The 15,357-nt window shown below is 40.5% G+C and overlaps 1 protein-coding gene across 1 annotated transcript in view; it reads left to right on the top strand.

The window, feature by feature from the left end:
* The window catches only part of ITGA9 (integrin subunit alpha 9), a 313,194-nt gene that overhangs the window by 174,814 nt on the left and 123,023 nt on the right, over positions 1-15,357 (top strand). Inside the window, exon 16 of the mRNA XM_067470189.1 lies at positions 11,955-12,104. Coding sequence (XP_067326290.1) covers positions 11,955-12,104 — 150 coding nt within the window. The remainder of the gene's footprint in view (positions 1-11,954; positions 12,105-15,357) is intronic.

The following is a 15,357-nucleotide window of genomic DNA, read 5'->3' as shown; positions in this document are numbered from 1 at the left end:
GCTTTTAAAAATAGCTAAAGAGTGTGTAACATAGCCCGCTTTTTCAGATATATGACATGGCACCCACACATGCTCACACAGAGAAAGGGGAAGCAGTGACACTATTTGGCTTAAATAAGTGCATTCTTCTCTAGACATTTCTTTCTCCTTTGTGGTCATCTTCAAAAAAGGCTGGAAAGCTACTTGCTGTAGATGCTTTCGCTGGAGATCCTGCATTGAGCAGGGAGGTGGCTCCTTCCAGCTCCACCATTATATCATAACATGACATCAATAACATCACTAAAGAAAACCATTTTTGGATTCTTTGTCTCTGGAAAATCATCATAATATAATAATAAAAAAACTTTATTTACATACCGCTCTATCTCTCCGAGGGGGACTCAGGGCGGTTTCCAAGCAACATCACCAAAACATACAGAGTAAATGGTATAACATAAAATTAACAACATAAGCATAAAATAATCACACTAACACATATATATTAAAAATAATCCTGCCTGTTCAGAGCAATTAAAAGGCCGGTCCGAGGCTAGTGGAAACTCAAAATATGAGGGGACCGGGACTTAAGTACAGTGCTATAACAGGCTAATAGCAATAGCAGGTATAGATCTGTGGCTGCTCATTTCCAGGGCCTATTAAAAGGATGACCACGGGTTTGTTTGATTTTTGTCGTGTCAGGAGCGACTTGAGAAACTGCAAGTCGCTTCTGGTGTGAGAGAATTGGCCGTCTGCAAGGACGTTGCCCAGGGGACACCTGGATGATTTGATGTTTTTATCATCCTTGTGGGAGGCTTCTCTCATGTCCCAGCATGAGGAGCTGGAGCTGATAGAGGGAGCTCATCCGCCTCTCCCCGGATTCGAACCTGCGACCTGTTGGTCTTCAGTCCTGCCAGCACAGGGGTTTAACCCACTGCGCCACCGGGGGCTCCCTACAAAGATAAAGCTTCAGTGGAAACATCTTTTTTTTGACATGGTGGTTGTGAGAGTGGTCCAGCATTTTTGTGTTCTCAAATAAAATGCTGTGTCCAGGTTGGTTCATCAGGTGCTCTGCTATGGCTGATTTCTCTGGTTGGAGTAGTCTGCAGTGCCTTTCATGTTCCTGGATTCTTGTTTGGGCGCTGCGTTTGGTGGTCCCTATGTACAGCTGCATGGTATACGGTAGACTCCTGCAGAGGTGAGAGGATCCCTCTTGTCCTTTGCTGAACGTAGCATTTGTTGGATTTTCTTGGTGGGTTTGTAGATTGTTTGTATGTTGTGTTTCCTCATCAGCTTCCCTATGCGATCAGTGGTTCCCTTGATGTATGGCAGGAACACCATGTCAGACTACACAGAGAACCCATTGAAATCCACAAACATGTGGACAATTTCAACAGAAAGGAAGAAACCATGAAAATGAACAAAATCTGGCTACCAGTATTAAAAAATTCTAAAATTAAAACAGCAGAGAGAAAAACAGGCAGGGACATTTAATCACCTTTCAAGAAGAGTTTGCTCCAGGCACAGTCAGCCCATTGTATGCTAATCAAGGTGGTCAGTTGAAAAGATTCACACCTAGCCCACTTACAAAAGCCTTTTGTCTCACCCTGGTCATTCCACAGATATATAAACCCCCTTTTTTCCCAGCTCCAGCAGACCTCACCTCTGAGGAAGCTTGCCATAGATGCAGGCGAAACGTCAGGAGAAATGCCTCTAGAACATGGCCATATAGCCCGAAAAAACCCACAAGAACTGAGTGATTCCGGCCATGAAAGCCTTCGACAATACATTGAACATAAACGTAACTGGAAAAAATGAAAAGGTTATCACTGTGCTCACTAAAATTGCCATTGCTCATTGTTGCCATTCATTAAAGAGAGAAGGAAGGGAGGAGAGCATTCAGCTAATATGTCGCCTGCTGTGTCTATTAGCTATTGTTACCTTCTTTGATGTCTGTTTCTCCACTTTTTGTTGCTCTCTGAGACTGGGAGATGTAGCTATATCACTGAAGTGTTATTGGAAATCTAGTTTTCTGTTTGGTTTGCCAGAGCATATGAGAAGGAGGAAGAAATACATGTAAAGTTGTGCTCCTTTAGCCTGTATGCAACTTCATTGTGTTGAAAGGTTAGATCAGGATCCATTGAAATGTAGAGCAGTACGAGGATGGAGAAAAAGAGTTCCCCCCTCTGTCTTATATTACAAAGACTTTGAGGAGTACCTAATAGAAATGGAGAGATTAAAGGAGGTAGAATATGAGACGTATGGAACTTATAGAAAAGGACATTATACAAGCAAAAGTGTTCAAAAGGAGTAAGTGAGCTGTATTACAGAACTGTTAGATGGAAGAGGGAAACATAATGGACTTGTTAAAGTGTGATCAAGAAAGAAGGCACATATGTAGGACTGAGCAAAAAAAAAAATCAAAGCAACACAGATGAATAATGAGAAAGGAAATAAATGAAATACATTGCTTGAAGGAAATAAAAAGTCTATGGCATCACCTCAAGAAGCATGCAGGTAGCTCCTATCCAATGCAGCATACTGTCATATTGATTAAAGCCTGAATTATGGCAAATTCGAACATTTGAAATAACATAACCGTTAAAACTCAAACTATGTAGGTCCTGAGTAAAACATAAGTGGACATGATAAAATAGGTAACCTAGTGAAATAGAGTACTCTGTTTAGATTCTAGAATATTCCAGGCTGAACCCATTACATCTCGTTAAAAACGAGACATTTCTTTTATTTATTTATTTATTTATTTATTTATTTATTTATGACATTTATATGCTGCTCTTCTCACCCCAAAGGGGACTGAGTGGCTTATAAGATATATATACATACAATATATTATATTATTAGCATAGCACAATATCAGTATTATATATTACTATATTGTACTATACCATTATATTGTAATATTATTAGTAATATCACATGTAATATAAAATATATAATTATAATATTATTATTAGCATTATATTGCATTACATTATAATATTATAAATATTACATGTATATACAATATATTATATTATATTATATTATTAGCATAGCAAAGGAGACAAGGTAGAACTGTCTTCCTGGACCCCTCTCCCTTCACTCTGGTCCAGAGCAGCAGTTGGTGCTGGGGGGAGGGGCTCCTAAACAGATGACAGGCAGGAGACAAGGTGGGACAGTCTTCCTGGCCCTCTCTTCACTCTGGCCCAGTGTAGCAGTTGGTGCTGGGGAGAGGGGCTCCCAACTGATGACATAGGCAGGAATCTTCATCCGTCAGTTTGGACCATACTGACTTAGATGGCCCAATGATGTGACTAAATACAAAGCATCTTTCAATGTTTCTTTGAAAAAAAAAAGCAATCTCCATGTTGATTTATTTCTGGACACAGTTTATTGTGCTGTTTATAATTTATAAAGTCCTTTATGATGTAGATACAGATTATCTGTAAAACTCTGATGTAGAGTGCTTTCTCTCATTCCCAATACTGTCCCAGGACCTTATTCAATGAGACCCCTCTTGTTTTTAAACAGTTTGAATCCATTTATGGAATAGAAAATGATGGAGTCCATCCCATGATGCTGGGGGACCTCCTGTCACCATTCATCATGTAATAATTGAAAACATGGACTGGGGAGAAGATGATCAGAAATAATCTCAGGAACCTAGGATGCATTATATTCCATTTCTAAAGTGCCAGAAAAAACCCCTAAGAAATATCGCTACTTTAGTACAATGCTATTTTTAGTATTTTTAATGCAATTTTTGAACCAGCGAGAGTGCAAACTCTTGTGATGTCAAAGTAAGACCCATTTTTAAGGTGAGAGGGTGCACAATCCATTCACTCATGGGATAAGGATGAAAATGATTAGTAACGGAGAAACCGGCAAATTCTGAAGACCTGTGATAAGTAATAAATAATGGAACGTTTTGATTTGCAATGCTAATGGACTAAACACCACGATTTCATGGTGCAACCCCCCTTCCCACACACATAGACATGGGATAAGGTCCCCAGTCTGTTCTGAAAACTCATGAGGGAGGTCTTCTTTGTGTTTGCGCCGAGACTGTGGAATTCTATTCTATCACCCTGAGTCCCTGGGGAAGATAGGGCAGGTTATAAATAAAGTTATTATTAAAGTTATTATTCCACAGGCGACTAGGCTAAACTATGGTCTGCTGTCCTTCTACCAGCAATTTGGAAAAACAGAGACAACTACTTACTAGACATTGTAGTGTTCAAAATTCTTCTTCCTCTTTCTAAGCTATTTTCCAATTAGGGCTTAGCATTGTGATTGTTGTTTCCACAGGCCTTTGTTTGGACATTGTTTGTTTGGACATTCTCAGGTTTCAGGTTGGCAGCACGCATGTCTTTGTTGATGGTGTCTATCCATATTTTCTTTGGCCGTCCATGTGATTGTCATCCTGCAATCTCCAAATGTAATTCTGTTTGTATTACTGATGTTGGTTCTCTTCTCATGACATACCCATAACACTGTCATGTTCCAATTACAGGTGTCATATACAGATTAAACCTGTTTATTTTATGTATTTTATGTATTTTCAACGTTTGTTTTATTTTTCAAAACCATCTTTTAGGGGTAATTTGCGATAAAGGTGCTCTCCAACTAAAAAAAGGAAAGCTAAAATATAAAATATAATTAGTTAGAACACCACAAAACAGTTAAAACTGGCATGACCCAAAACATTGACATTACAAGTGAAACTTTCAGCCTGCATTACATTAAAAGCAAATCTGGACCAGTCTGGTGTTTGCAGTCTAGACAGCAATTCATCCAAAAATGGATTCCAGGATGATGTGCAAATATTTTAAAGGTTTATGTTACAGATACAAAACTCGAAACAAACAGCCAAATACTGTAACAGAGAAACTGAGAGGCAGTAATAGAAATCTATGCTTGTGCTTCTCAGACCGTTTGATGTAGCAAACTGGACACACACATTGCCACAATATGCCAGTGACTGGTACAGTATTTATGCCATATTCATATCATCAAGAACATGCAATAATATTCTTTGCATCATTATATTCTTAGTCAGGAGTTTAAATCACATAGAATCTACTGTTTGTCATGCAGGAATATGTTTCTGTTCTCCCTTCTGTTGTTTCCTATATGCTTGCATTCATGCATCCATGCACACACATTAGAATATATCCTCCCTTCTTCAAATGCATCCCGTGTACATACATCCATCTGCCAATGTTATCCATACATTTTCCCTGCTTTGCCAGTGTAAATCTAAATGAGAAAATCTTTTCCTCTTCAGCTGTCATTGTGAATTGTTATCCCCACACAGCAGATAATCTTGGAAAGAAAGGAGGTGTTTTTCTATGTCTAATTGTCAAGGTGTACATGGATTCTTGTTGTAAGAATCATAATATGCTCATATTTTTCTCATAGAGGGAGGTGAAAAGAGGAGGGTTGAACTGGAGAACTCAAACCAAAGAGTAGAGGTTGCTAGTTGATGGACTAAGGCAATGCATTTTTATTTTGTAACTAGTTCGGGTACCCGGCATCGCCTGGATCATTAGAAGATATCATTTTTTATTTTACAAAATGCATAAGGTTGTGGGTGAACTACAACTCATTTCATGCCAGATTAACCCCCTGAAATCAATACTTAAAGGTTGTCTTGTGGGGCAAATGTGCTCTAAGTGCATCATCAGTGGGGTTCAGTATGCTCTCCAGCTGCAGGATGGTGGGTCAGTCCCGTCAAATCCCTCCAGTACGTTTAGTTAGTCATGAGGGTTCTGTGTGCCAAGTTAGGTCCATGTCCATCATTGGTGGGTTGCAGAGTGCTCTTTGATTGCAGGTAAGCTATAAATCCCAGTATTTAAGCTCCCAAATGTCAAGGCCAATTTCACCCCAAATCCACCAGTATTCAAACTTGGGCATGTTGGATATGCATGCCAAATTTGGTGCAGATCCATTGTTGTTTACGTTCACAGTGCTCTCTGAACTATAATTCCTATAAACCAAGGTGAATTTTCCCCAAAGCCCTCCTGCATTTTTTGTTGGTCATGTGGGTTCTGTGTGCTAAGTTAGGTCCAGGGCTATCATTGGTGGGGTCCAGAGTGCCCTATAAATCCCAGTACCTACCATGGCTATAAATCAAGGAGAATTCCCCTCAAACCTCTCCAGTATTTTTCTTTGGTCATGGAGTTTCTGTGTGCCAAATGTGGTCCCGGTCCATTTTCAGTGGGGGTCACATTGCTCTGTCTTGATGCAGGGTGAACTGCAACTTCCATCATGTGGAGTCAATCCCCCAAACTCCTCCAGTATGTTTAGCTGTTGCTCAGTTCTGTTCTGTTTGTTAAGCAGACAGAGTTGAAAAGAGTAGGAAAGGGTTAAGGGAGAAGCAGTGGGGGTGTAATGCAAATTCCACACCAATGGAGAGAGTAAGGAACACTGGGATGCCTGCCTGTGGTGGAGGAAACACATAAAATCTAGAATGAAATTGTCCCTGAATGAAAGCATTCCTTGGGTGGTGAGCCATAGTGTTTGGGGAGGACATTGGCAGAGGTTGGACTACATGTTCATGGCACTCTCTATAATCTGAAATGTCACTGGAGGGAGTGCTTTTGTTGGCTCCGCAACACTATGGTTTAAAGCTATTTGTAGAAGAGGAAGTCTGTCTGTGGAAGTGAGCACCCCAGCCACATACACACATACAGATTTTCACTTATATCATTGTTTAGATAATATCCTTAATGAATAGAGTTAACGAAGAAGTCCGCCTTCTCTGTTTGAGTCTCCTCTGACATTGCCATTAGAACACTTTTGTGCCTTGCATCCATTCTTTGAAACATCTGAGGTGTAAATACCTCTCGACAAGAAGAAAAAGTATGTAGAGGCACACAGATTATCATCGCCAATGTCTTAATCATAAGACTGTAGCACCCATGGAATAAACCATCAAAAAGGCTTATGGTAATGTCAGAATGGTTACATCTCCCTTTGGAGCTAAGTTCTGTTTTAATTTCGTTGGCTGACAAAGGAAGTGCCTGCAAATCATGCTATTATTGAATCTAGATGTTCTCTCAGAAGTTACTTGTGTCTGTAATCTGCAAGGAGATTAAAGAGTAGGACCTGAGACATAACGACTGATCGGTTGGATTTTGCACTCCAAACCTTTAATGAATGGCAAGTGGCTTCAAGAAAATGTATTTCGCCACATCCCTCTCCACGGATGTGATTAATTTAACTTCTCTCACCACAATTTTCATCAGAAGAGTGAAGAAGAAAGTCATCAAATCTTTAAAAATAGCTGGGGTGTAATATTGAGATTTGGTTGGCCACAGGACCCAACCATTGCTTTTGACTAGAAAGATGCAAATACCAGAGCAGCAATTCATAAAAACAATACAACATACAATTTTCTGTACAGACAGGTGATTTTGTGGTTTGTGTGCCTGTATCTCTTTCCCAGCTTGCTTTCATTCTTCGGTTCTCGGCAACAAGGTGATTCTGCCATATCTCTGTAGAGTGGAGTGATTGAAAAACCCACTTCGACTTTCATCAAAGATTTGGTAGAAGCACCTGTATCTCAGAAAAGGCTGAATCAGTGCTTGCAACATTGTGAATTTTTTGGACAATATTTCAGAATCCAATATGTCCACAGGAAATTCTTGCCCCAAATTATAAAGCTTTTTTTGAGCCTTGATTCCAAGTTCTCGAAACAATTTAAAGGAGGCAAGGTGAGAGCAATTAACCATATGGTTTCCTATTGCAAATATAGCTGTACTATGTATTTAGTGAAGTATTTCTGTATTTCTTTTAACACTCTGGTGAGGCAATGTAAGAATTTCAGGTCCAGAAAATGCTGTCTATTACTCTCCCCGTAACAAGACTGTTTCTGGGATGTCAGCCAGATGTATGTGAGACTGCAAACTAGGGCAGGGAATCAGGTGGGCCTTTCCATACTGTTTGATTGCAGCTACCAGTAGCAATAGCCAATAGAGCCAAAGGTGAGAAAGGTTGGGAATTGCTGTTCAAATATATCTGCAGGCCCACATAATTCCCATTGCTGCTGCAAGCTGTAAGGGACTGAAAAAACCTTCTCTGGCTGGTTTTCCTGTCTGCCATTTAATGTTTTCTCCTCTCTGTCTGTCTGTGTCTCCTGTGATTTTCTTTTCAAACTGAAATTCTACTTTCCATGGATGCAAAGTCCTTATATTCCCCCACCCCATTTGATTGTATTTTTGCAGACTTTAGTGTTCTCTCATATATGGTACTATGCTATTCTGGCTAGTATTTATTGGAGCCCATGGTGATGCAGTGGGTTAAACCGCTGAGCCGCTGAACTTGCTGACTGAAAGTCGGCAATTCAAATCTAGCGAGTGGGGTGAGCTCCTGCTGTTAGTCCCAGCTTCTGCCAACCTAGCAGTTTGAACACATGCAAATATGAATAGATCAATAGGTATCGCTCTGGCAGGAAGGTAATGGCACTCCATGCTGTCATACCAGCCGCATGACCTTGGAGGCATCTACGGACTATGCTGGCTCTTTGACTTAGAAATGGAGATGAGCTTCACCCCCCAGAGTTGGACATGACTAGACTTAATGTCAGGGGAAACCTTTACCTTTTTATGTGACCTTTTATGCCAATTTCTGAAGCAATCAACATCTCCCAATAATGGCACATTTTTGGAGGGTGTCATCTCTCTTGGCACTCACGTACCTCAGCTTACTCCTAGTGCATGATAGTAAATATTAGCCATTTTTCTTGCTTAAATTGCAGTGGAGTCCGACCATCTCACCTTTGACAATGGCCCAATCTGAGATATGAGTAAACCTGGGCCCGGGGGCCGGATGCGGCCCCTTGGGTTCTTTTCTGAGGGCCTCCCCTCTCTCACCATCCTATCCTCCCTTCCTTCTTTCTCTCTTTCCTTTCTTCCCTTCTTTCCTTATCTGTCTCTTTCGCCTGCCTTCTTTCCCTTACACCCCTTCGCCCATCCTTTCTTCCCTTTCTCCTTCCTTCCTTCCTTCCTTCCTTCCTTCCTTCCTTCCTTCCTTCCTTCTTTCCTTCCCTTTTGTCTTTCCTCTCTTCCCCCCTCCCTCTCTTTTCTCTTTCTCCCTCCCTCTATTCCCTTCCACCTTTTCGTCCCTCCTTCCTTCTCTCTTTCCTCCCTTTCTCTTCCTTCTCTTTCTCTCTTCCTTCTCTTTTTCCTTCTGTCCTTCCCTTCCTTCCTTCCTTCCTTCCTTCCCTCCCTTTTGTCTTTCATTCCTCTTTCCCTCCCTCCCTCTTTCTCCTGCCTGCCTGCCTGCCTGCCTGCCTGCCTACTCTTTTTTTCCTTCATCCTTCCCGTCCTTCCTCCCATTCTTCACTTCCACCCTTTTATTCTTCCTTCCCTTTTGTCTTTTCTTCCTTACCTCTTTCCTCCCTCCTTCCCTCTCTCCCTCTCTCGCCTTCCATCCTCCCCCCCCCCCCGTCCTTCCTTCCTTCTCTCTTTCCTTCATCCTTCTCTTCCTTCGTTCCATCACCGGGCAGCCAGTCCTCTTAGAGGGAGTGCTAGCATGTGACCCCCAAGTTGCCTATGCCTGGCCTATCTGCTAATGTTCTCAAGAAGCCACACAGGAGAGGATCATGATAGGCTGTTGCACGGCAGATTTTTCATCAAGAGCTCTTACGTTTGGCATTATTGTCTTCTAAAAGCCCTGCAAAATCTCTCTAGTTGGGTATGATATAAAGTCCAATCAAATGTCCACCTCTCTTTTTCTTTCTGGTTCTTCAGCAATCACTACCAAAAATGAACGAGGACTTGGACACTGCTTTGGGGAGTCTTAATTGCTTCTTGCTCTTTGTTCACTTCCAAATGCTGGGATCATGCATTAACTGCAGGCAATGAGTAGAACAGGTTGTCTGGTTGCTGCCAGCCACTCTTCCAAATGTCATATTTAATTTAATCAGCTCTTGGCACGTCCACCTGCTTCTTACACTTTATTCAGGTCAGGATGCACAAATTTTGCCAAATGGTGCCCTTTAAACCAAGAAAGAAATAAAACAGAGTTTTCTGTTAGCTGTAAATACTACAGTATATGAAACAGTGAAGGCTTATGATTTGATCTGCTAATACATTTTTTGGCTAAAAATAGCCAAATGAAGATATGTGTTTGGGATGTGGGGATGAACAGGAGAAAGTATTAAGCACTCCATTCTATCAGGAAGAATTGAGCTATTAATGCTGTTTTTTTACTGTTTAATGAACGTTTTACTTATTGCTTTAATTGTTATTATATTGCTGTGTTATATGTAGTGGCATCAAAGTTCTGCCAAATGTAAGCCATCCCGAGTCCCTCTTCGGGGGTTGAGAAGGAACGGGATAGAAATACTGGAAATAAATAAATAAAACCAATAATTGGATCTCCTCCTTTGTTAAATAATTGGATCTCCTCCTTTGTTAAAAGCCTTTTTCTGGAGAAGAGACAAGTAGATAAAGCTATTCTACCCTCTGTCCTACCCTTTGGACCTTATTACTTATGTTCTCTGATGAGTTGACTTCGAATTGACCACAGGGTGCCATTATATACAACAGCTTTCTACAATTCAATGTCCTTTGGACTAGAGCTTCCATCTTCTCCAGAAAGATGTTGCAGTCATAAGAGATTATGTAGGCAGTAGTTCAAAACATTTGGAGGCCACAAGGATAGGTTAGTACATGTTAACAGCGGGCTCTACCAATAACTATTCCTTAATTTACCAAATTGGAGGCATCATCAGTGGAAGACCCTGAGATTTGTTGAAGTACAGAATTGTTGTTGTTGTTCATTCATTCAGTCGTCTCCGACTCTTTGTGACCTCATGGACCAGCCCACGCCAGAGCTCCCTGTCAGCCGTCACCACCCCCAGCTCCTTCAAGGTCAGTCCAGTCACTTCAAGGATGCCATCCATCCATCTTGCCCTTGGTTGGCCCCTCTTCCTTTTACCTTCCACTTTCCCCAGCATAATTGTCTTCTCTAGGCTTTGCTGTCTCCTCATGATGTGGCCAAAGTACTTCAACTTTGTCTCTAGTATCCTTCCCTCCAATGAGCAGTCAGGCTTTATTTCCTGGAGGATGGACTGGTTGGATCTTCTCACAGTCCAAGGCACAGAATTATTCAGGATGAATTCTTCCTCCAGATCAGATCCCTTCCTCCAGATCAGAAAAACTCAAGCTTGCAAAGGACTAGCTGTGCTCATTGGACATGGAGTACTCAGATGGGAGATCCCTAAGAAATAAGCGTGTCACAAAAATAAAGAGGGTCACAGAATGGTTGAACAGGATCATTCTATTCTGCAGTGTTTTACTGAAATGATGTCTGTTTCCACAACTCTTTTCTGTAACTGCCAATGCTATTTTAGGGAATAAGAGAAGGAAAATTATGTGAAAATACTCTGATAATTGATTTATAGATCATCACATGCACATACACATGATTAAGCATATGTAAGTCTGATGCAGTAAGTAACAGGGTATGATTAGATTGTCATACTATATAGCTGTACTGCCAACAACAAAATTTAGTTTAATTGTCTCAAATGGTTTCTTTTCTGAAACCATTGTTTGATTCGCAAATGATGGCCTTATCTATTGTTAAACTATGAGATAGTGTTTGAGTGCGGTTGTATGCATTGCCGGAGTTAGTTTTTGTCGCAAAGATAAAGAATTTTGCTGAAGCAGAACGCTTGGTTTCCACAAAGGAAACACAAAATTTGAAATATGGAGACCACAAAAATGTTTAACAGTAATTTAACCCCTGTCTTCCAGCCTGGAATGTGAAAGTGTCATAATTTCAATTCAAAGTGTAAATAGGGAAAACTGGGTTAAAAAGTGAGATAAATATTGGTGTGGAAAAGAGCATGGAAATGGTGCATTGTTGATATTTCCCTTACATATTCCAGCTTCCAAGGAGAGCCTTCTTCATGCTTTGACTTATATAGTTCTCTCTCTCTCTCTCTCTCTCTAATTCTACAGAGAAGAGTCAAAGATGTGATCTCACCAATTGTATTTGAAGCTGTGTATAGCCTTGGAGAACATACTGTGTCAAAACAGGAGAAAGAATTACCTGCGCTGAGGCCTGTACTTCGATGGAAAAGAGGACAGAAGATGGCTCAGAGAAATCAGGTCAGAAATTGTGTAAAACAAACTCGAAAATGTCATGGGATTCTAAAAGAAGGAAGAAATGTGTCCTTGCTTCTGAACTAATGGTTTGCCCTGCCATGTGAGGCCAGATTTAGGATTGCTTTTCGGAAACCCTTAAGTTACTGACTTGAACTTGGAGGAAAAATTAGCCCATTCCTTATACAGTGTTTTTCTGATATTCTTGTTTGGACTCCCCCCCCCCCCCCCCCCCACTGAAGAATGAGGCTTCATATATTTTCTAATCCTTATGGTTCTGTTTTATTGTAATATAAAAACAACTTTTAAAAGTTTTATGTAGTTTTATTATAATGCTTTCTTTCCTATTCTAAAGTGCCTTGGGGGCTAATTCACCTTGAAAAGCTGTTTAAAACACCAGTTAAAGGTACAAATAAAATATTTCACAAATGCTTTGCTTAAAGCACAGTCTTGTGTAACCTTATGCCCAATAGGTGCCGTGGAATTTGTAACTTTGTGTTTTTGGCCCATCATTACAAACTCTGTGCATTAATTTTTTTCTGAATGCCTGGCTTTAAATTCTTAGTATGGTGATAAAAGTAATGCATAAATTACATTCCTGTGACGTGAAACTGAAATGTTGCATTTACTCAGTCATGTTACATTTACTTAAGGAGATATGTCCATATGTTGCGTTGTTTTATCTATAATATTTTTTTATATCCCAAGGTGAAATTCATTGTCTCCCTTGCCATTTTTACCATCACAACCATCCTGTGAAATAGGGACTGGCCCAAGTGAGCTCTGCCATTTTTCCAGTGAGCTCTGCCATTTTAATCCAGCTCTCAAACTTCGGTCTTTCAATTACTTTGGACTTCACTTCCTAGAAGACTCCAGCCAATTTGGTCAACAGTCAAGAATTCTGGGAACTAAAGTCCAAAACTTCTGGAAGGCCAAAGTTTGAGAAGCACAAGCTCTAATCAACAATAACAAGAATTTTGGGTTGTTGTAGGTTTTTTCGGGCTGTATGGCCATGTTCTAGAGGCATTCTCTCCTGACGTTTTGCCTGCATCTATGGCAAGCACCCTCAGAGGTTGTAAGACCTCACATTTTATCTGATGTTTTAAATCTTTTGTGTTTTACTTGTAATTTTGGGCTTGTCCCTTGTAAGCTGCCTCGAGTCCCCTTGGGGAGATGGTTGGTTGGCTATAAAAATAAAGTTATTATTATAGTATTATTATTATTACCATCTCAGGTCTGCAAGCAGTAAGGAAATATTTCATACAATAGAAGAAAGTCTCATTGCAGCCAGAAGTCACGTGTGTGGAAACCCTGTGTGAGGAATGGCCAGAGAGCAGTTAGGATAATAAGTAGGCATGTCCTTATATAACTCAGAAGGCTAATATAGGACCTGTACTAAAGATTAGGAAGAAAATAACGATGCGGGATTGTATCTGTATCCTGTAGCAGAAAATTATTGAGTAGTGAGAACTCTAGATAGAACAGATAGCAGGAGTCTGTAACACTCCCCATTTGACCAAGATACAAATCTTCCTTTATTACAGGAAAAGCAATTTTCCCCTTCCTTCCCTCCTTGTTCAATTCAAAATATTTTCAACTCCACCTTTGAGTGAATGGAATCTCTAATGTGTTTGTCCCACCCATAAATATTTACCTGGTCTCACATGCCAGAAATGAATGCTTTGGGTGAATTGATGGGAATGGCCATTTTCCATGCCAGGAAACCTTTCAACCGCCCAGCATTATAATATAATTGGACAGAGATGAACTTTGAAATGGTTTGTCCTTCAACAAATCGGGTCAGTAAGTGGGAGGGAAAGCTGGAGCTGGAATTAATTCAGATCTGAATTTGAACAGAAGTAGTTGCACACTCGAAAAACTCTGAAATTAGGGAGGCAGAAGGAATACATATAGTATTTGAATGGGATTCAACTCTTATCCTACTTTAGCTTTCATGCTTGCCTCAATAGACATTTTTATAAGGGGCGTTGATAATAATGGTGATATAAAGCCTGCTTCAATATTAGAAGTTTATAATCATATATGATATGTTCAATGCACCCTGAGTATTTGTTGTCATTCTGGATTTTGTAATGACTAAGGTGCTGGTATGGCTGGGTGAATGTGAAAAGTATTGTTTTCAGTAACCAAAGACTTCATTTTTTCTTGAATTGTGATCATCCTGCTTTGGCTAGGAGATTATCACAATTTATTCTATCCATTGCTTGTATAGGGTTTCCATAGGTTCCTATATTTACGAGGGTTGAATGAAAAATAACGCCTCTACCTTCATAACTCCTCAACAGATGGCAGTACTGGTATGCGGCAGGTACTGGCTTGTTCAGTAGACTCTCCTCTACAGTTCCATTTTGTTGGGAAGCCTTAGCATTGAACGGTTGTGTTGTTAAAGTGCGAGGTATGGAACTCTGCACAGATGGTCGGTCAATGCGACTTAAGCAACATGCAGTCATTGAATTCTTGACAGCAGAAGGTGACACCCCAAAAGAGATTCATCAGAGAATGCAAGCTGTTTATGGTGATTGTGTTGATGTGAGTACTGTGCGTCATTGGGCGAGTAAATTTAAAGATGTTGAGGTGGGAATATATGACTTGCGTGGCAAAGAGGTGGACGTCCTGTGACAGCAACCACCGAGTTTCACAAGCAAAAGGTTAACAGATTGATTCACGATGATAATCGTATCACTCAGAGAGAAATTTCAAGCATAATCGGCATTTCACAAGAATGTGTGGGTCACATTATTGCTTTGCTTGGCTATCGGAAGATCTGTGTCCAATGAGTTGCGGAAACAGAGTGTCAACTTCTTCCGTAATGGATTCATCGTTGGCAGAAATGTATCCAATTGTCTGGTGACTATGTGGAAAAGTGAATAGTGTTAGTTAAAGAGCACATTCTAGGGATTATTTCTGCATTTGATTTATTAAAATATTCCTATCCAAACCCAAGTAACGAAGGTGGAGGCATTAATGTATTGTCGAAGGCTTTCATGGCCGAAATCACTGGGTTGTTGTAGTTTTTTTCAGGCTATATGGCCATGGTCTAGAGGCATTCCCTCCTGATGTTTCGACTGCATCTATGGCAAGCATCCTCAGAGATAGTGAGGTCTATTGGAATTAGGAAAAAGGGTTTATATATCTGTGGAATGACCAGGGTGAGACAAAGGACTCTTGTCTGCTGGAGCTAGGTGTGAATGTTTCAACTGATCACCTTGATTAGCATATAATGGCCCGACAGTATCTG

Source organism: Anolis sagrei, chromosome 6 (assembly GCF_037176765.1).
Source record: "Anolis sagrei isolate rAnoSag1 chromosome 6, rAnoSag1.mat, whole genome shotgun sequence".
Lineage (NCBI taxonomy): Eukaryota > Metazoa > Chordata > Lepidosauria > Squamata > Dactyloidae > Anolis > Anolis sagrei.
This window is presented reverse-complemented; position numbering and strand designations above follow the sequence as displayed.